Source organism: Ursus maritimus, unplaced genomic scaffold (assembly GCF_017311325.1).
Source record: "Ursus maritimus isolate PB19 unplaced genomic scaffold, ASM1731132v1 scaffold_7, whole genome shotgun sequence".
In the NCBI taxonomy this organism is placed as follows: domain Eukaryota; kingdom Metazoa; phylum Chordata; class Mammalia; order Carnivora; family Ursidae; genus Ursus; species Ursus maritimus.
Window position 1 is genome coordinate 62,361,114 of NW_024426885.1, and position 22,273 is coordinate 62,383,386.

The window sequence follows — 22,273 nt, forward strand, 5'->3', positions numbered from 1 at the left end:
GTACATGGCCATTTTTCCTAAGTATTCTTGTCATTTCACCCATAACACTAGTTGTTTTGATGGAGAATAGAAAAAAAAAATAGCTTCTTGACAGACTTTCTTTTTACTTTTTCAAGTAGCTTATAGAATGATTGATGCAGCATCCAGAATAATTAAGAAAAGTACATTTCTTACAGCGTTAGCATTTTTTTAAAAAATAGTTTCTCTCTAAATCCAAATATGTGACCATAGATACACGGTGGTGGAGGTGGTGATGGTAGTGATGTGTGTATGTGTATGTTTCAAAAGTATGTTAGCCCTGCAGATGTTTAAAAAGAAAATCAACTTTTTTTTTAAAACCGTTTGTGAAATAATCATTAGTTACACTTACATTTTCAAGTGCCACTTTTTTCCTCTCTTGTATACTTTTTCTCTACCTCGGATTCCTGGCATCTGGATAAAAATCATGCACAGTTCACTTGTAGAAATTTACATACAAAAAGGGAAAAACATTTAGTTTGCGTCTTTGTCAAATTTTCCATAAACCTAAGTTGACCTCCAAACTGACACTAAAATATATATTTTGATAGAAGAACATGTTAATTTTTTTGGTTGTTTCAGTGCTTAACAGGCAAGATTGAAGATAATTGGATTACCTACTTAAGCAAATGGCGTTTTAGATAAAGAGCGTTCTGGACAAGGAAGAAACACTTAGAATGGATGTTTTTTGACCAGGATCATCCATGTTTTAATGCTGTCATTGTTGATTTGTTCTACAACTGGTCCAGGGTTCAAGAAAGGAATACCAACTGTCACTCCCTGAATTGTACAGCTCTCAAATACCAACAGCATTTCTCACAGAACCAGAACAAACAATCCTAAAGTTTGCATGGAACCAAAGACTCTGAACAACCTAAGTAACCTTGAAAAAGCAAAGCAAAGCTGGAGGCTTTACAATTCCAGACTTCATGTTATTACAGAGCTGTAGTAATCAGAACAGTATGGTACTGAAACAAAACTGGATGCATAGATCAATAGATCTATGAACAGAACAGAATAGAAAACCCAGAAATAAATCCGTAATTATATCATCAGTTAATCTTCAACAAAACAAGAAAGAATATCCAATGGGAAAAAATAGTCTCTTCAACAAAAGGTGCTGGGAAAACTGGACAGCAACCTACAGAAGAAGAAAACTGGACTACTTTTTTATATCATACACAAAAACAAATTCGAAATGGATTAAAGACCTAAATATGAGACCTGAAACCATTAAGTCCTACAACAGAACACAGACACTTAAATTCTTTGACATCAGCCATAGTAACTTTTTCTAGATATGTCTCCTGAGGCAAGGGAAACAGAAACAAAAATAAACTATTGGGACTTCACCAAAATAAAAAGCTCTGCACAGTGAAGGAAACAATCAGCAAACTAAAAGGCAGTCTATGGAATGGGAGAAGATACATGCAAATGACATATCTGATAAAGGGTTAGTATCCAGAATATATAAAGAACTTAGAAAATTCAATACCCAAAAAACAAATGTTCCAATTTAAAAAAATGGGCAGAAAAATGACAGGAAAATTTCATTAGCATTTTAAGAAGGAATCCTAAATGGCATGTATTTTCACACCAGATCTAAATGTCTTATTCATTGTAGTCTGTGGTCAGTCATTGGAGGCAAAGTCTCAGGGTGTGGTCCAGATACAGTCATTAAGTACTAAATATGAAGGTGAAGAGGAATTCAGTGACTGCACGTTTTAGTAACTGCTTTAAAATGCATTGAATTGGGGTACCTGGTTGGCTCAGTTGGTTAAGTGATCGACTCTTGATTTTGGCTCAGGTCATGATCTCAGGGTCTTGAGATCAAGCCCCATGTCAGGCTCCATGCTGGAGCCTGCTTAGAATTCTCTCCCTCCCTCTCCCTGTGCCCCTCCACCCCTCTGCTCACAAGTGCTATTTAAAATAAATAAATAAATAAATAAATAAATAAATAAATAAAATACATTGGATAGCATAAAGAAAGTGAATGATTTACCCATATTTCTTAATTCTCAGCAAAAGGAATACAGTAGTCCCCTCTTATCCATGAGGGATAAGTTCTAAGTTCCCTCAGTGGATGCCTAAAAATGTGGATAGTACCAAAGTCAACGTCTATACATGTGATAAAGTTTAATTTATAAATTAGGCACAGCAAGAGATTGACAATAACTAATAATAAAGTAGAATGATGTACTATATAAATATGTACGGTAATGATGTACTATAATAAAAATTATGTGAATGTGGAAAAAGAAATGGGCAGAAGACATGAAGAGACATTTCTCCAAAGAAGACATACAGATGGCCAACAGATCCATGAAAAGATGCTCATTGTCACTCACCATCAGGAAAATACAAATCAAAACTACAATGAGATATTACCTCACACCACTCAGAATGGCTAAAATCAACAACACAAGAAAACAGGTGTTGGCGAGGATGTGGAGAGAAAGGAACCCCTGTGCACTGTTGATGGGAATGCAAACAGGTACAGCCAATGTAAAAAAACAGTATGGAGGTTCCTCAAAAAGTTAAAAATGTAACTACCTTATGATCCAGCAATTGTACTACTGGGTATTTACCCAAAGAATAAAAAAACACTAATTCAAAGGGATACATACACCCCTATGTTTATAGCAGCATTATTTACAATAGCCAAGATATGGAAGCAGCTCAAGTGTTCATAGATAGATGAATGGATAAAGAAGATGTGCCTTATATATATAAAATGGAATATTACTCAGCCATAAAAAGAATGAAGTCTTGTCATTTTCAAGGACATGAATGGAGCTAGAGAGTATAATGCTAAGTGAAATAAGTCATTCAAAGAAATACCACATGATTTCACTCGTGGAATTTAAGAAAGAAAACAAATGATCAAAGGGAAAAAAAGAGAGAGAAACCAAGAAACAAATTACAGAGAGCAAACTGATGGCCACCAGAGTAGAGGTGGGTGGGGGAGTGGGGGAAATCGGTGATGGGGATTAAGGAGTGACTTGTTACGATGACCACCAGCTGATGTATGGAATTGTTGAATCACTATATTGGAAACCTGAAACTAATATAATACTGTATGTGTACTCACTGAAATTAAAATAAAAACTTAAACAATTCTACAGCTCTGCACAATGAACTTGGAACATCTATATCCTCATAGACTTGTGGGAAAATAAAACATGTATAGTTGACTTTCTTCTCATATTAACTGAAAAGTGCTTTTCTGTTTTAAGACTATAATCTGAATTTTGTAAATATTTATGCATATTGTGTAAATCCACATATCTACTCATAATGTCTTAGATAACTGAAGTCATTTTAAATTCTACATATTGTGGAGTTTTTTTTAACATACTGCTTTTTTACAAAATTCTTAGTATTGCAGTAGCCAATCTGAAGGAACGTCACAAAATACCAGCAACAAAGAAAACTTCAATCAAAGTCTGATATCAAGTGAACAAGCCAGTGGAGCAGATGATCTCATTAAGACGGTGAGAGATTTTTCCACTGTATTTTAAAGGATCTAGCGAATCGCCTTTTCATTTGGTGAGGATAGCATGTTCTACATCTTTCAGCTCATTCTTTCCTAAGGAGACTTGCCAGTTGTTTAATTGCTCAGGAATTTGCAAAATAATTGTATTTTTATATATTAAACACATTTAATATGCATAATGGTCATATATATCTTAAATATATTAATAGATATACTTAACTTGCAGCATTAAGTAACCTTTAATACTTAGGTCAGATTGTATATGCACAAGCGAGATACATATTATTTATGAAGGAATGATATACTTAAAAGACTGGGATCTGGCCTATATATTTTTAGGTGTTTATATTAATAAAATACGGAAGATTTCCAGCCAAAATAGAATCACTTCTTTGTTCTTCACTTGCCTGATATTTGTCAAGCTAACCATGGCCTATTATAAAATGGTATATGGGAGAGACTCAAGGCCCAGACCCTACCAATGAGCCACATTTTCAACAGATTATTGATTCTAAGAGGTTTAATTGAATTGGCCTTGGATTCTAATTCAAGCTCCAATCACAGCTGACTGATATCACTTTGAACTAGTCACTTAATCACTCTGTATCTCAGTTTTTCATCTGATAATTGAAAATATTAATATTCACTTTGCTGATACGCTTCCTGTAAGAATCAAGTAGGATGTATGGGAAGTCTCATAGAAAAAATATGGAACACCGTGCAAATAAAAGATCGCTGAGCTTCATGCACGGCTTCAGTCAGGTTAGCATCCTGCCTTGTCTTTTATCCTCCCTCTACCTCTACACTTGACATCAGTAAGTAATCAAGAGGAGTAAATAGATTTTGCACAAACGTACTTAAGTTACTTGTATAAATCAGTTGCAATCAACTATCTAAGCCACTGGAGAACTACACTCCTGTAGTCTTTAAAAGATTATAGCCTCTAAGGGCCAATAATATATTTTAAAACTCATTGAGAAGTTAAATGGGCAAGAGATATCATTCAGAATACATGAAAGGGGTGTAAATTTTTCTCTGAGTTCAAGATTAAGGACAGAATAAAATTTGGTTGCTAGTTTATGGATTTTTCAATAGTATGTTAAATATTCAGAATAAAAATAATAACTATAGTTATTCTCTTTCTTTAGCATTTAGGTAATGAATAAACATTATTATACATTTTCTCATTTGCTGTAGTAGTGTTTTAAAGCAATAAAAAACAAGAGATTTGTACTATGTTAAAATATTCACGGATTAATAAATTCAGACTTGAAATCCCTTAAAGAAAAATACAGGATATTTTTTTGTGATTTTAATATGGTATTTAAAAAGTTTTGCTGTGTGTAATACTTTGTTACAGAAGAGAGTAAAATGAGAAGTGATCTTTAAAACATCATCAAATTGGTCCTTTAAATATCAAATGCTACAATCCTACTAGCAAGTGTGAGGTTTAAATTACTTCTTGGTATAAGGCTGCCCCTTTTTAAGGACCACGTTAGCTTTTTTTTCCCCCAGGGTGTCCAGTTGAAAGGCGTTTTATTTTCTTTAGTAAGTGAAGAATCATTTTCTGAAAATGATCTTCCACAAAAGCTAACCTTTGATTGAAAGCCGTGAAGAAGGCGTATCTCTCCAAGGTGGTAGCTCACAAACTTCTCTCTGTATGACATTTTTGTTACATAGGCCAGAGTTTTTGTAAATAACTTATCTACAGTATGTGAGAAAGTCTGGACTTTGGGACTCCATCAGACATTCTTGTTAATGCTCATAATTGGAAGATGGCTTCTACCCATTGGAGGAGGGATCACTCGGGACCAACTCTCTCAACTTCTTCTTATGTTTGTGGGGACAGCTGCTGACATACTGGAATTCACAAGTGAGACCCTGGAAGAACAAAATGTGAGGTAAGCAGGCCTACAAGTTCAGGCCCCCCACACTTGTCTATTTGTTCTATTATTTATATTATGCACAAATAAGGATTTTCAGTCTATTGTATGTCCAGTGATAGAATCATAGAATTTCCTAGTGTTCAGATACATACTAAGCACCAGCCCAGTTTATATGTATATATATCTGAACTTCCTGCTAAAGAGAAAGGGCAAATAATATTGCCTTTGGGTGCGAACAGAAAAGCTCTACACTTCTGCGTGACCATGGGTTAGGTGGGGCCATGGTTGTTAGAAAACCTTCAGGGGGTGGAATGACCACAGCTCCTCTCATGTTCTCAAGTGTCCTGGAATGTAGCCAATCACAAAATTCTCTTCTAGAGCACAGCATAGCTACAATTCCAGGAAAGCACCTAGAAAAGATACAGAGAAATCTCTCCTCTACCTAGCTGGGAATTTATATTCCCTGGTGTGAATGGAGAATGGGGCAGATTAGGTTTATTTTACTAAATTTTATTTTTAGTCAGTTTTGTTCAAAGTGCCTAAAGGCCTTCTGGTGTAGATGCCTATAAATTAAAACTTATTGAGTTGGTACTTTTATTTTTGCCACAAGCAAATAAACTCAGAATCCATGATCACATCTGTTTATGGAACCACTTTCTTACCTTTAGGGATTTAAGTCTCAGTGCCTGAATGTACTTTCAGCTTGGGTTGTTTTGCACTATGCTATAAAAATAAATTGCAATGAAGCTGGCTTTTAATGCTACAGTTTACTTTATGCTGTGTTTCTCAAATAACGAAACATAAAGCTGAGCAAAGTACACTAACTTACTGAGTAAACTTAATATCCCAATTATAGCACAAAGTACATCTGTAACCAGAGGTTACCTTTACATGATCATTTCCTGCTTCATTTATACTAATTTTTCTTATACTTTATTAAGTAGACATAGACTTTTAAAAAGAATCCAGTAAGTTGATCCATTATCCTCAAAATATCGATGTTAATTTTGTAACTTTAATATCTTATATTTGGTCAGTGCTATACGTTGTATAACAAATTCTCAAATACTTTAAAACATTTGTAATACAATGGGGTTACATGAAAAACATGAAGAAATCATAACCAAGCACAGAAAAACAATAAATAACTACAGGCACAGTGACAGGGACATAAAAATATAAATACGACTAGCTATATCTATATAGAAATAAACACATACATGCTAATATCTAGGGAGACAGGAGGGATATAGGGTAGGAAATGGAGTATTCATGAGAGATATGTTTTGTGGGGCTGGTAATAAAAATGTGAGAAATGCCAAACCCGGCTACTTAAATGGTCTGTTTATTAGGTCTATCCACAAATGACACTAAGGTGCATTTTATAGATCAGTGTTTGCCAATAGATGTTAAATATTCAATATGCTAATCATTAAAATCGTAATTTCCCAGAAAAAAAAATCTTTGAAAATCATGAGGTACTTGTTCATTCATCAACTGTAGATTGATTATCTGGTATGCACCAGGCAATGTGCTAGGTGGAGACTGGGGAGCAAATGGGAAGTGGTGAGAGAAATTCTGGACACACCGTCCTCTCCCAACCCAGGTGATTTCAATTCAGCAATTTCTTCTGTCACCTACAAATCAATCAGATGTTTCAAAAATCTTTTTTTTTTTTTTAATTTTAAACTTGTATTACATCCTTAAAAGGGATCAGATACAGTATGCCATGGTTCTTGTTTTAAAATTTCTTTTCAGGCTTCATGGTCTCAGACTGAAGTCATTTTATTTTTAATATAATTGCATCGTGTCAATGTGTAGTCTCCACTCCCGCATGTCTCCATCACTACTCAGACTCCAAAGTCAAGGCCCAGAGAGAACCTAGAATTTTTTTCTCCCTTTTAAAACCCACCTCCTGACTCATAATTTTGTCACTGGTCTCATCTATACTGTAAGAATTGACACTGCAAATGTCTGTCTCTTCAAAGGAGAGACTTAAACTCACACTGAGGCAAAGCTTTCCCCTTTGGAATAAAAAAAGACAATCATGAAAAATAAATTTAATGTACTCATAAAAGATGTTCACTTGTAATAGCAAAGGAGGTTATTTGATTATAACCCACTTAGCATTACCTATTTTTATAACATTTTATTTTCTATTTTATTTTATCCCATAATTTGAGCTGACAGACTTAGGAGAAATCCTTGAATAATGCGTACACTGCAATGATGTCTACCTCTCTTTCCTGCATCCTTGCTAAATACCTCAAATCCAATTTTTTTAAACTTAAATCAGTTTCTTTCCATATGCCCACTTTAAGTTCATTTGACTAATTCTTATGAATTTACGTGGACTTGTGAGATGCTGCAAATTTTTCTTAAAAGCTTGACGTTACACACCATAAAATTCAACTATTCTAATTCTATGGTTCAATGATATTTAGTAAATTTATTGATGTACAACCATCATGAGACTCTAGATTCCTTGTGGCTGTTTGGAGTCAATTCTCACTCTTCCCCCATCCAACCCTAAGCAACCCCCGATATGCTTTCTTTCTGTGCAGTCTCCTTTTCCAGAAATTCAGTGTAAATGGGATCATAAAATATGTAGCATTTTGTGTGTGGCTTTTTCACGTAGTGTGCTTTTAGGATTCATTCACACTGTTGCATGTATTGGTAGTTAGCTCCTTTCTGATTGCTGAATAGTATTCCATGCATCTACCACATCTTATTTATTGATTCAATAGTCGATATACATGTGTATTGCTATCTTCCTGTTATTAAGAATGATGTTGCTTATAAACATACACTAAAATCCTTTGGATAGATTGTTTTTCATTTTTCTTGGGTCTATACCTAGGAATAGAATGACGGGTTTACATTAAGTACATGTTTAACTTTTTAAGAAACTGACAAACTGTTTTCCAAAGTGCCTGTACTTTTTATATTTCATTCCTTCACATCCTCACCATTTTTTTTCACTCTTTTGATTATGACCATTCTTTTGGGTTATTGTGGTATCATATTGTAGTTTTAATTTCTGTTTCCCTAATGACTAAATGAGCATCTTTCCATATGCTACTTAGCTAATCCAGTGAAGTGTCTGTTCAAATTTTTGCCCAATTTTTGGTTGGATTGATTTTTTTTTTGAATTATAAGAGATTGTAAGAGTTATTTATATTCTTTATATTCTGGACACAAGTCCTTCATTAGATACATAAATGTGTTTTTTTTCCCCAGTATACAGCTTGCTTTTCATTTTTGCCATTTAAAAAGTCTTTTAAAAATTTTTTTATTTAAATTCAATTTAATTAACATATACATATTATTCGTTTCAGAGGTAGGATTTAGTGATTCATCAGTTGCATACAACACCCAGTGCCCACCCAGTGCTCCTTAATGACGATCACCCAATTACCCCATAGCCCCCAAATCACCTCCCCTCCAGCAACCCTCAGTTTGTTTCCTATAGTTAAGTCTCTAAGGTTTGCATCTCTCCCTGTTTTAAAAAAGAATATATTTTTAAAAATTTTTGATAAAGTCCCATGTATCTTTTTTTTTTTTTAAATTATGTGTAGTACTTTGGGTGTCGTAGCTAAGAAATATTTTCCTCACCCAATATTGGAAATATTTCCTTCTATAATATTCCGACTTGACTTTGTGTAGTGTGATGTAAGGATCTAAATTTGTGTTTTGTCTTATTTTGTTTTGTTTTTGACATTGTCCCAGAACATTTTTTGTCCTAGCTGAGACTAATTGTCTCTGCAATATTTGCTGAAAAGACTATCCTTTCCCTATTAAATTGCCTTGATATCTTTGTCAAAAATCAATTGGCCACATATGTAAGGGTTTTTCTAGACTTTCTATTGAATTCCTTTGCTCTATATATTTATCCTTATGCCAGTACCACACTATTGTGATTACTGGAATTTTATGGTAAGTTTGAAACTAGATGCTGTAAATTTTCTAACATTGTTCTTTTAATCTTTTTTTTTGAGGGGGAGCTATTCTAGGTCCTCTGTATTTCCATTTAAGTTTAATGATCAGCTTGTCAAATTCTACAAAAAAATCCTGCTGAAGTCTTGATAAGGATTGTATTAAATTTAAGCAGCAATTTGTGAAGAAATGACATCTTAATATTAAGTCTTTTAATGTATGAACATGAATTATCTTATCATTTATTCAAATGTTCCTTAATTTCTCTCAGCAATGTTTTGTAATTTTCAATATATGGGTCTTGGCTGCTTTTCCTAAACTTATTCTTAAGTATTTTATTCTTTTTGATAGAGTTATTTTCTTAATTTTGTAATATCATTTTCATGTTTTTTATTGCTACTACATAGAAATACAGTTGATTTTTGTATAATGATCTTGTACGCAGCAATAATGCTAAAATTCTTTATTAGCTTTGTAGATTCCCCAGGGTTTTCTACTTATAGGATAATGCCATTTGTAAGTAAAGGTAGCCTTCATTCTTTCTAATCTGTACAACTTTAATTTCTTTTTCTTACCTTATTACACTGGCTAGGATTTCTAGTACAGTGTTAAATAGAAGTATAAGAGTGGGCATTTCAATCTCAAAGGATAAGCATTCTGTCTTTCACTATTAAGGATGATGTTAGGTATAGGTATTATACAGATACACTTTGTAGATGCCCTTGATGAGTTGGAGGAAATTCCTATTTATTTCTTGGTTATTGAGGGTTTTCTTTCTTTCTTTCTTTCTTTCTTTCTTTCTTTCTTTCTTTCTTTCTTTCTTACATTTTGTTAAATTCTTTTTCTATTTTTATCAAGATTATTATGTTGTAGTTATCTTTCATTCTATAAATATGGTATTTTACATTAACTAACTTTCAGATGCTAAACCAACCTTGACTTCTTGGGATAAATCTCACTTGATTATGGTGTATAATGGTTTCAATGTATTGCTAATATGGGTTTGCTAATATTTTGTTAATAATTTTTATATCTACCCTCACGAACATATGCATCTATAGTAATATTTTCTAATGATATCTTTTTCTGGCTTTAGTATTAGAATAATAATGGACTCAGTGAATACTTGAGGAAGCATCCCTTCTTTATTTTCCAAAAGACTTTGTAAAGGATTGGTATTTTTTTTTCTTTGAATATTTTATAGAATTTACCTATGAAGCCACCTGGGTCCATGCTTTTCTTTTGGGAAGATATTTTATTACTAATTGAACATAATTATTTCATTATGAGCCTATTCAGTTATTCTATTTCTTCCTGAGTTAGCTTTGATTACATTTTTTTATTCCTAGGAATTTTTCCATTTCAAATAAATTATCTAGTTTTTTATATAAAGTTTTTAATATTAATCTTTTATATTATTCCTTTAAACTTGTGTCAGTTTCTACAGGGTCACTTATTATGCTGCCTTTTATATTCTGAGTTGGTCATTTGTGTCTTCTCTGTTTTTTGTCTTTTTTTTTTTTCAGATTTATCAATTTTGTTGATCTTCTAAAATAACCAACTTTGACTTCATTGATTTTTCTCTATTGTTATTCCGTTCTCCATTTCATTGATTTGTGCTCCAATATTTAATTTTTCCTTCTTTCTGCTTGCTTTGGATTTAATTTGCTCTTTTTTCCCCTAGTGTCTTAGGATGGAAGCTTAAGTTATTGATTTGAGATCTTTCTGCTTTTCTAACATGACATTCAAAGCTACACATTTCACTCTAACTATTGCTTTATCTATGTCCCATAAGCTTTGATATGTTATCTTTTTATTTAATACGGTCCAAAACATTTTCTAATATCTCCTATGATTTATCCTTTGGCCTATGGATTATTTAGAAGTAAGCTATTTAATTTCCATATAGAGATTTCCCAAATTTCCTTTTGTTGTTTTCTATTTTAATTCTGTTTTAGTCTTCGAATTATTTTAACCTTTTAAATTTATTAAGACTTATCTTATGGCCTAGCATATGGCCTATCCTGGAGAATGGTCTAGATATGCTTGAAAATAATGTGTATTTATCTGTTGTTTGGTTGAGTGCTCTGTAAATGTCAGCTGTGTCATGTTGGTTATTAGGTTATTTAATTCTTCTGTATCCTTACTGATTTTTTTGTCTCGTTATTATATCAATTATTGAGAGTAGGGCATTGAAATCTTCAACTCTAATTATTGAATTGTCTATTTCCTTTTTCAATACATCAGTTTTTGCTTCGAGTGTTTTGAGGTTCTGTTTTTAGGTGTGTATACATTAATTTTTTAAAACATCTTCCTGAGGTAGCAACTGTTTTTCATCATAAATATCACTCTTTTTCTCTAGTAATATGTCTTGTCTGAAAGTCTATCTTGTCTCATACAAACTTAGGTACTCTATTCTGTTATGATACTGTTGGTATGGGATATTTTTTTTCCATCCTTGTACTTTCAAACTCTTTGTATCTTTGCATCTAAACTGTGTCCCTTATAGATTACATATAGTTGAATTTTCCTCTTTTTCCCCAGTCAAACTTTGTCTTTTAATTGGAGTGTATATTAGTTTCCCAGAGTTGCCATAATGAAATACCACAAACCGAAAGTCTTAAAACAACAGAAATTTATTTTCTCACAGTCCTCAAGGCTGAAAGTCCAAATCAGTGTCAGCAGGGTTGGTTTCTACTGGAGGTTGTGAGGCAGAATCTGTTTGGTCCCTCTTCCCTGGATTCTGGTGGTTGCTGGCAATTCTTAGTGTCCCTTGGCTTGTAGACACATCACTCCAATCTCTGCTTCTGTCTTCACATGGCATTCTCCTCAGTGTTTCTGTCAGTGTTTTCACATTTTCCCCTTCTTAAAGGGACACCAGTCTTTGGATTAGGACTCAAATTAATCTAATACGACCTCATCTTAACTTGTTTACATCTGCAAAGACTATTTCCAAATAAGATTACATTCTGAAGTCTAAGTAGACATAAATTTTGGGAAGACATCACTCAACCTATTACAGTGTATTTATTCCATTCATATGCAATGTAATTATTGATTTGGTTGGATTTCTATCTGCCATTTTGCTACTTGTTTTTTTCTAAGTCTTAGGTCTTTTTCATTCCTGTGTTACTCATTTACTACTTGAAAAAATATTTTTAACAAACAATTTTAATTGATTTTTTGTATTATTTTATTGGTAGTTACTATAGGGATTACAATATGTATTTTAAATCTTCATACGCTACTGTAAGTTAACAGCTTCATTTCTTCCCCCTCTTTTTTGCTATTGTCATTATATTACATCTTGATATTTTACAAATCAAACAATACAGTGCTTTTTTTTTTTTAAAGATTTTATTTATTTATTTGACAGAGAAAGACAGCCAGTGAGAGAGGGAACACAAGCAGGGGGAGTGGGAGAGGAAGAAGCAGGCTCCTAGCAGAGGAGCCTGATGTGGGGCTCGATCCCAGAACGCCGGGATCACACCCTGAGCCGAAGGCAGACGCTTAACGACTGAGCCACCCAGGCGCCCCAAACAATACAGCTTTAAATTATTTTTATAGACTTTAATTTTTCAAGAAATTAAGAAAAGAAAATATATGACTGTATACTTATGTGTTGTCTTATATTTGCCCACAAGTTGAAGATTCTCTATTCCTTCTTGTGAATTTGAGTTACTGTCTGATATCATTTCCATTCAGCCTGAAAGACTTCCTCTATTGTTTCTTCTAAGGCAAATCTGCCACCAACAGATTCTCCCAGTCTTTGTCTAGAAATGTGTTTATTTTGCCTTCATGTTTCAAAAATAGTTTTGTTGGATGAGAATTCATGGTTGTCAATTTTTACTTCAGCATTTTACATATATGATTCCACTGTATTCTGGCCTTCATTATTTCTGATGCGATGTTAACCTTTTTTATGTTTGTTTGTTTGTTTGTTTGTTTTTTGTTACCCCGTATAGGCTGTCATTTTTCTTTTGTTGTTTTCAAGATTTTCTTTCTTTTTGACTTTTTGTGATATACGTAGGTGTAGCTCTCCTTGCCTTTAACCTTACTACAACTTTGTTGATTCTCAATGTTGGATCTGTAAATTATGTTTTTCCTCAAATTTAGGAATTTTCAGCCATCATCTATTCAAACATTTTCTGGTCCATTCTCCCTCCTTCTGAGACTTCTATTACAAATAAGTATGCCTAAGTGTGTTCCATGGGTTTCTGAAACTCTGTTTTTTCTTCCATCTGTTTTACTCTTTTCATCAAATTGGATAATTTTCATTGATTTATCTTCCACATCACTGGTTCTTTCTTCTACCATCTCAAATCTATGTGTAGACTCAAATTGTATGGTACACTACTGAATTTTTCATTTTGGGTCCCCTATTTTCAACTACAGAATTTCTATTTAATTGTTTTTACAGCTTATATTTCTTTATTTAAATTATCTATTTGCTGAGACATTGTCATATTTTTCTTTAATTTGTGGAACATAGTTTTTTTTTTTTTATTCTTTGAACATATTTATAATAGTTGCTTTGATGCCTTTGTCTGTTAAAGCCAACATCTGGACCCCATTAGAGTCAGTTTCCACTGTTTTTTTTCCTGAGTATAGGTCAGTCATTACTGGTTTTTTGCATGTTTTATATTTTTGGTGGAAACTGGACATTTTAGATTATATTTTGTAGCAATATATTATCCTCAAGCTTCCCTGGTACTTTAGGCTTCTTGGTGGTGTTGTTTTTGTTGTTTCAATAAATTGCCTGAACTTAATCTAAGGAATCTCTCTTCCCTTATATTGTAGCCATTGAAGTCTCTGCTTTTTTAAATTCTTCTTTTGCTTGTTTGTTTTTAGCATGGCCTAGTAAGATTATACCTATAACTACATAGCTTGTGATTATCCAATGATTTGGACAGGATTTGTGATCAAACACTTCAAGCCCTTATGACGTACACCCTCTGCCAATGTATGGGTTGCATAGCACATTTAAATTCAGAAAGTTTTCATATATACTCAGCTTTTTTCCACTGGGTTTTTTTGGATCTTCCTGGCACATGTCTGGCATACATAGAGACCTTATCTAGCCCATCTAAGGCTCTGTTATTTTCAAAATCTGTCCATTAAAATTCAAGTTAGTCTACCATTCACCCCAGCTGGGATTGCAACCATAAAGTAGCAAGGCTGTGGGCTCTCCCATTCATTTCCAACCAAGGTTATTGCTCTTACTGACCACACCTCTAAGCATAAGATTTCACAATCCACTCCAAGTCAAGTCAGCACACTGTGGCCATGAGGGGCCTCTGGTTTTCATTGTCAAACCCTCCCTGGTAAAACTACTACTTTGACTGACCAAGACAACCTTAACATTCCTCTCAGTTTGACTAAACTTTCAAAAGGTCTGTTGCAACTAATGAATCATTGAACACTATATCAAAAACTAGCGATGTACTTACTATATGTTGGCTGACTGAACATAATAATAATAATAATGAATAGATTCATGAAAAAAATTAAAATCTTTTTAAAATTAAAAAAAGTCCAGACTAATTGCACATGAGTTGTTGGTAGAATTATTGAAGTTTGGGATTAGAAGAAACTTCAAAAGTAGCCACCTATTGAACAATCTATTTTACATCTGTTGCAAAATCCTCTCCAGAATTTTCTCAACAAGTTTTTGTCCAGACTTTCTTTGAAAATTTTCACTAATAGAGACTATACTAACCCCAGGGCAACTCATTCCGTTTTCAGTTGATATTATTAGAGAGTACTTTTCTCTATTGTGATAGAATTTGCATTCTTATAGGCATCACTAAAAATTCTTTCAATCTGAATTGGCCTTCTGAAGTCACAAGAAATAAGTTTAATTCCTTTTCCACATGATAGTCTTTTAAATATGTGAAATAAAGTTTTTAGGGACTCTTCTCTGAGTTTCTTGAATTATCCCACATATAACATGGCTCTGAGATCTCTCAACATCCTAGCCTCAATTTTTTGAACCAAAAACTTTACAAATTTTCCTCCTAAAACATTAAGCATGATACATAATAATTCTGATATATTCTGAACATTATAGAATACAGCAGGGCTAAAACTTTCTATTTCCTCTATGGAAATAGTATAGTACAGTGTTTAAAAGGGTGGATGCTGAAACAATCTATCTAGTTCTGACTTCTGCTTCCAACACTTACCACCACATTACTTTGGACAACTAGAGTTTCTACAACTCTATGCCTCAGTTTCCCACTGGTCAAATAGGGATAAGTATAACTATTTAGTAAAACTGGTATGAGGATTGAGTATGATCATAGTTAAACCATTAGAAAACTTCCTGAAACAGTATGAGCTTGGAAACTGTAGGTAAAATGTTTTAAAAACGCAGGCACTTATTGAAGGTCTATTTTGTATAGACATTGACACTGCAAGATGGAAAAGTTATAGACTGCATTCCCTAGGTGTCTCCACTTCAAATTCTAGACTTTATACTTAGGAAATGACCTATGATTGCATTTGATTTTGGAAAATCATAAATCCATGTCATACTGTGGACTTATAATTAGATAATAGCAAGGGAAATCCCTGAGCCCTTTTTATGGCAGCTGCTGTGAAATGCTACCTCTTCTACCCTATTCTAGGTCATCTGGTTACATCTTGTCAAGATCTTTTGAGATCCTGATTGTGTCTTCTGGGGTAATGGTTTCCCATCCAACCTCCGTGTCATATGTGCATACGAGAAGCCTCCCATCAATGTGGCAACCAAGTCATTGGTGAAACGTGAAATGGAATAGAATCAAAGGCAGAGCCTGCAGCAACCCTTAGACAGTTCCCTTTGGGGAGTCATTTACACAGTTAAGAAATCCACCTAACTGTGCTTATACCCAGAACATTTCTTAATCTTGTTAATAAGAACGCTGTGGGAGACTTTTTCGCAAGCCTTATTTAAACCCAAATGTCTAATATTAATTTATATATCATTACTTGCTTGGTAATCCTAACTCTATTGAAGAGAGAGAGAGAGACAAAAAAATCTTAGTATGCTGAGTGTAATTGTTCCAAGCAACCTGTGCTAATTCCTAGTAATTATTGTCTTCTATAAGGGCTTTCAGAAATCTTCTAAATAACCACTTATATGACCTAACTAGGGATTAATAGTAAATGTGCCTTTTGTACTTTAAGATACACTTCTGCTTCATTTTGAAAATTAAGACTTTAATTGTTTTTGTCGTCACCCTTGTCTCTGCCACTAACTGCCAAGATGATGATGGCTTAGAAATATCATTTACAATTTCTCTCATAGTTTTTGAGATCTAATTTTTCGGGGCCTCAATACTTGAAGCATTTAAAGATATCCCTTACAACCACCTCATTTATTTTGGTTTCAACTACTCCTCCCTGATGCCTTTCTATCCCTCTCCATCTGAAAATCCCTCTTGACAGAGAAGTTGGCAATAAAATCTATTATACCACTAATCTCAGATTGCTAACTTCCTTTGTATGTTTGCTAAAAAAAATAACTTTGATATTTCTTTAATATCCTTTGTATTTTTATAACATCTATTCTTCCCGAATTCAGTATTCAAGACCATTACCAGGTCGATGACATTTGTATATTTGTATATTTGCCAACTAAGGTCCTTCTTTTGTACATTCAATAATTCCTTCCACAAGTATTTGTTGAGTGTGTATTATTTGCTGTTCTAGGCACTGGGGATATAATAGTGAAGGAAACTGTCATATTCCTTGACTTACATCCTAGCAAGTGGTACACATTTTTTATTATTGGATTTATCTTCCTACTTCTTTTTCCCAATGGAAATTAATTTTCTTTTACATGCTGCGCTTTTAATTGTTGGGCATCATCTAGTCCTTTTGAGATGTATTTTTAAGTTAGAGTCTCATGATCTTAGAAAAAAAGTTTTTACTTTTTCTTCTTGAAAATTCTTGAAATCGGCCCTCTGAATTTCTGAGTCAAAGTCTAACACTTTTCTGGGGCGCCTGGTGGCTCAGCCAGTAAGTGTCTGCCTTCGGCTCAGGTCATGATCCCAGGGCCCTGGGTAGAGCCTTGCATCGGGCTCCCTGCTCGGCGGAAAGCCTGCTTCTCCCTCTCACACTCCCCCTGCTTGTGTTCCCTCTCTCGTGTCTCTGTCAAATAAATACATAAATAAAATCTTAAAAAAAAAAAGTCTAACATTTTTCCTAGCATCTATCTCCAATAATGCCTCCATGATTTTGTAAAACTAAAGACAACAATATGGTACAAAGAGGCTTTGCCATAATTTATACAGATGTTGGCACATGTGGAAGTTGGATTTTAAGTCTCGAAGTTTTTTTTACTTCTTCATTATTCCATTATAATTGTGAATGGAGTTTTTCATGGGTTTCTTATATTACTAAGATATTTTGACAACTCTTGAGAGGTTTATTAGGGTATACTCAAATATGAGAAAAAAGAAAAAATATTTCTTTTAAAATGATCATATGTTTATTACTAATTTAAAATTTTGTCTGCATTCTAGGAATAGTCCTGCCCTCGTCTATGCCATCCTTGTTATATGGACCTGGAGCATGCTGCAATTTCCACTTGACCTGGCAGGTAAATGTCTCAATGTTTGCTCAAAGAAACAGAAAATTATAACTCTTGGTTATAAACTATAGTCAAGTTAGGGAGGCATGTGAAAAGATTATCATTTTTATCATTTTATAGCCCAGTGTTAGTTCCAGTTCAGTTCAGAAGAAAAGTCGACGGAAAGTTAGGAAAGTTGCTAGTGGATGCATGCTGGTACCTGGTGAGCCTGAGATCGTGGAATGTACTGGAGCACAGCTTTACATCCACTTCAAGAAGTGGTTCCATCACATGTGCATTGTAAAGTCTCCCGCAAACTAGTGAAGACCTTTGCGTCTCAAATTTCACCAATGCAATGGGACTGATGATCGTAGTCGCTAGAGTTGAAGGGTCTTGTGGTGACTAAATACGATAGAATTTGGAAAGTGCTTGGCACAGTTGCTGGGATACACATTTTAGCCCTTGATATTTTCGGGGCTCATTTTCATTCTTTTGTCAGACCCATGTATTAGAATATCACAGGGAGTAAGAGCAGTTTGAGGGCCCCATGGGAAATTAAAATTTTCCTCAGTAGTGGCCCTGGGAATTCCATTGGTCATATTAATAAATACATAAACTTCTAAGATTTGTAAGAAGAACCTGTTTTCCAAGCCTGTTGTACTAGCGATGGTCTGGAGCTGCATGGTCCAATACGTATCCACTAGCCACATGTGGATGATTAAATTTAAAGTTAAATTAATTAAAATGAAATGAAATTAAAAGTTCAGTTCCTCGGTCACACTAGCCCCAATTCAAGGGCTCAGCTGCCACATGTGGCAGCTGTCGTAGGCAGCGCATTAGGCAGAACATTTCTATCGTCACAGGAAGTTCAATGCTGATCTGGAGTCAGCCCTTAACTTATGGGAGAGATACCTGGAATTCTGACTTGAGAATTCTCCAGGATGCCACTTTACTCGGAAGAAATTCTAGGATTTAATAATTACATTTTCCTTAAGCCTGACTTCTTTTTTTTACGGCACCCTACTCGATGGCCTCAGGATTAGAATTCATCTAGAACAGAGATATTTAATCTTTTCTGCATCTTTTTGGGGCTTACTTTAATAGGCTCAGAGCTTTCAGAGGCACTTTTAGAATTTAGCAAACACTCTCTGAAACAAAATTGTCACCAGAATAGACAGAAAGGGTGGCTGTGGTTTTTTAGAAATACCCAAAACTAATTACTAGTTAATAATTACAGACAAATGTATGCCAATAATACTCACACACACAGATTTTGTCGTAATGTGCCCAGTCTGTGCCTCTTGATTAGATGGTGTTTCCTGACAGAATATTAGGTACCTTCACTTCAGATGTTGACGAACACTCTTGGAAGGTCCCCTTGGAACCATCTTCTGACCCTCACTTCTGAAGAGAGCCCACTATTGGGGCACCGCACGTTCTCTCTCCCCATCTTCCTCTGCCCTTTCCCTCTCCCTCTAAAATAAATAAATAAATCTTTTTTTAAAAAAAGAGAGAGGGGCCACTATTGATCTTATGTTGGTTTTTCTTTTGTCATTCACTCTGCTGATGCTCGCCCTCCTGTATCTTGTGGTTTACAGGCTTGCTAAGAAAATTTTTATTTGGGAAAGAAATTTTGTCAACTTTCAGGAGTGATAATGTTATGCAGCTGTTTGAAAAACAAAGACCAAATGTTACTTCTGACTAAATCACTATTGTATTTTCCCACAAACAGTACATCATGTTCCCCCATATCAAAGCAGCTTCACAATATTTGCAGGCTCCGGTAGACGAAGGCGTTCTTTGTTTGAAAATTCCAAATGGAAGGCTTCATTATTATAAAGGATTATTTTATGCCCTTGACCTTGAATTAAATTAGCTTTTTAGAAATTAAAACAAAAAGGTTCATCTGTTGATTGGGCCTCCTTTTGTTCGACTGGAAAATCAGTAATTATATCCAGTGTTTCTTGTAAACTGTGAAACAAAACCATAAGGCATCAGACAAAATAAAATAACAATGGCATTTATTTTGGGCTTTTGTCCCCCCGCCATTAGAAAAATATGTTTAACGTGAATTAAGTTTGAATTTGAATTATAAACACTTGCATTTCCACAACATAATTTACACGTACGGCTGAGTCAACCAGGAAACAGGTAGATCCCAAAGGGAGGATACAGCAGGCTCCTGGCCATGTATCTGTACTCTGTTCCATCTCCCAAACTCAGCAGTCAGCTCAGTTATTCATTTTCCCAAGGGAAAGAGAGAAGTGAGAAATCAGAGAGGAGCCAGTGGTGTGACTCTAATGGAAACAAAAAGAGCCGGTGAATAGGTGCCCCTCTCCTCACAGACATCGTTGTTACCTTGGTTTTCAAAGGAAGAAACTGGGGCCCAGGAAGGTTAAGTAACTTGGCCAGCATCTTGCTAAAAACAAAACAAAACACAACAACAACCAAAAAAAACGAGGCAGCCAGGCTACCTGGCTTGAGGCCTAAAATGCTCTGCTGTGCGGTCCCTCTACCTGCAGAGCCCAGGGAGAGACAAGGTGGTTTCTCTTGTTCTTTGTTCTCTCTAGCCCCGTGGATTGTGCTTTCCCCAGGATGGGGACTGGAAGGTGATCTAAAATTTGTGACATGGATGGAAACCCGAGGACTGACTTTCTTTGGTGTGTTTTATTGAAATTACAACCGATTATTGAGTTTTTAAGCATAAAATGACCAAGGAAGTCAAGTGGTTAAGGGGTGGCTAAGGGTGGTGTTCAATGTTAAGGGTGGTCTCACTCGTTCCCCCCAGAATTAAATTACAGAATCGCTCCCAACTGTTAAGGAGCCCAGCACCCATCGTGGATGACCCGTCCCCATTTTCATCGCGTCGTACACGTCTCGGGGGCGCGCTAACTGGTCTGTCTCGTGTTCCCAGTGCAGCATGTCGTCTGCCCCTTGTCGGTGGCAATGAGGGGCTTCCCCAGCTTCTTCTTCTGCCAGTACAGCGCCGATCTGTGGAACATTGGAATCAGCATCTTCATACAAGACGGCCCCTTCCTCGTCGTGCGCCTCATACTGATGACCTACTACAGAGTGATAAACCAGATGCTGGTGTTCTTCGCCGCCAAGAACTTCCTGGTGGTGGTGCTGCAGCTGTACCGCCTGGCGGTGCTGGCGATGGACGTGCGCGCGTCCCTGCTCCGCCCGCCCGGAAGCCTGAAGGCGCAGCAGCGCTGCCCCTGCGCGGCCGGAGACCCGGGGACGGACTCGAAAAGGGACTTGGGGGTCCCGCTGCAGGCCTTGCCAGTGCCCTCCGAGGACGCTCAGTCCACCCCGTAGCTCCTTACCGACCGACAGCAGCCGGTCCTCCGTACGGACAGAAATCTCCTCTCTCTCCCTCTTTTTTTAACGTTGACATATAATAATTTTCAAAAGAACAACATAAAAAGTGATCTTAAACCAAAGCTGAGGAATCTTCTTTTCTCAACGGAACGGAAAGAACTTTGATTAGTGGCTCTCGCGACAACTTCTGTGCGATGGTATCAGATGTTCTAGTTGTTCAACGACTCAGTGATTTGTTTGTCTTGAACTGTTTGAAAAGCTGTGGACGGGGTGAGAGTGACATGCCCTCCAAAGATTTAGTGCAGACACACTGTCACGGCTGCTACCTGAAAATAGAGAAGCTTTGAACTTTGGCTCCATTGTCAGACTATCTCATCTGATCTTTCCTGCAATGGCCCTGACATCAAAAAATGTACATTCAGTGAATGCAGAACAAATGAAGGGAAAAGTGCTTTTAAAATTACCTCACTGTGAGCTGGAAGCAGTGAAAATCTCTGCCCAGCTTCCAGCATTGAGAGCCCTCTCGGTCGCTGCACAGACCTTCCCAGGAAAATCATTTTTCTGGGCTGATGTGGTATTCTGTCATGGCGCATATGCTCTTACAGAAATTTTATTGCTTTTGGCTTGGGCACTGCAAAATTCACAGCAAGCCATTTCGGTTGTGAGGCAGGAAATACTGGTAACGCTAACAAAGTCACAGTTTCCACTCTGAAACATGATTTGCGGTATTCGTCAGTATTTTTCTTAACTCTACGTTACCATTTTCTGTATTGCCAAGTCCAATTATGTGGGCCGATGCAAGGAAGCACTGAGCAGGGAGTGAAGGGGTTTCGGGCCCTTTAAGTGTTACCATAGTTTCTGGAGTCGGCCCGCGCTAGATGAACCGCCTCTGACCTGCCACTACTGGGGCCCCAGGGGGCCTTTGGGCTCCGGGAAGGTGCTGGGGATGGAGGCTTGCATCAGCCCGACCCGCAGCCAACAGCCCTTGACCGGTGCCGGGGCGCAGAAGACCCCATGGCATCGTGGAAATCAGCAAATTCGCTTTTCTTCCCTGCATTA

At 35.8% G+C, this 22,273-nt stretch overlaps 1 protein-coding gene across 1 annotated transcript in view; it reads left to right on the forward strand.

Moving 5' to 3' along the window:
- TMEM26 (transmembrane protein 26) overlaps window positions 1–21,333 on the forward strand; it is a 40,583-nt gene extending 19,250 nt beyond the window's left edge. The window contains exons 3-6 of the mRNA XM_040624384.1: window positions 3,399–3,512; window positions 5,195–5,415; window positions 17,847–17,923; window positions 20,808–21,333. Of these exons, the coding sequence (XP_040480318.1) occupies window positions 3,399–3,512; window positions 5,195–5,415; window positions 17,847–17,923; window positions 20,808–21,211 (816 nt within the window). The 3' untranslated portion in view covers window positions 21,212–21,333. The remainder of the gene's footprint in view (window positions 1–3,398; window positions 3,513–5,194; window positions 5,416–17,846; window positions 17,924–20,807) is intronic.
- Window positions 21,334–22,273: the final 940 nt, after the last annotated feature.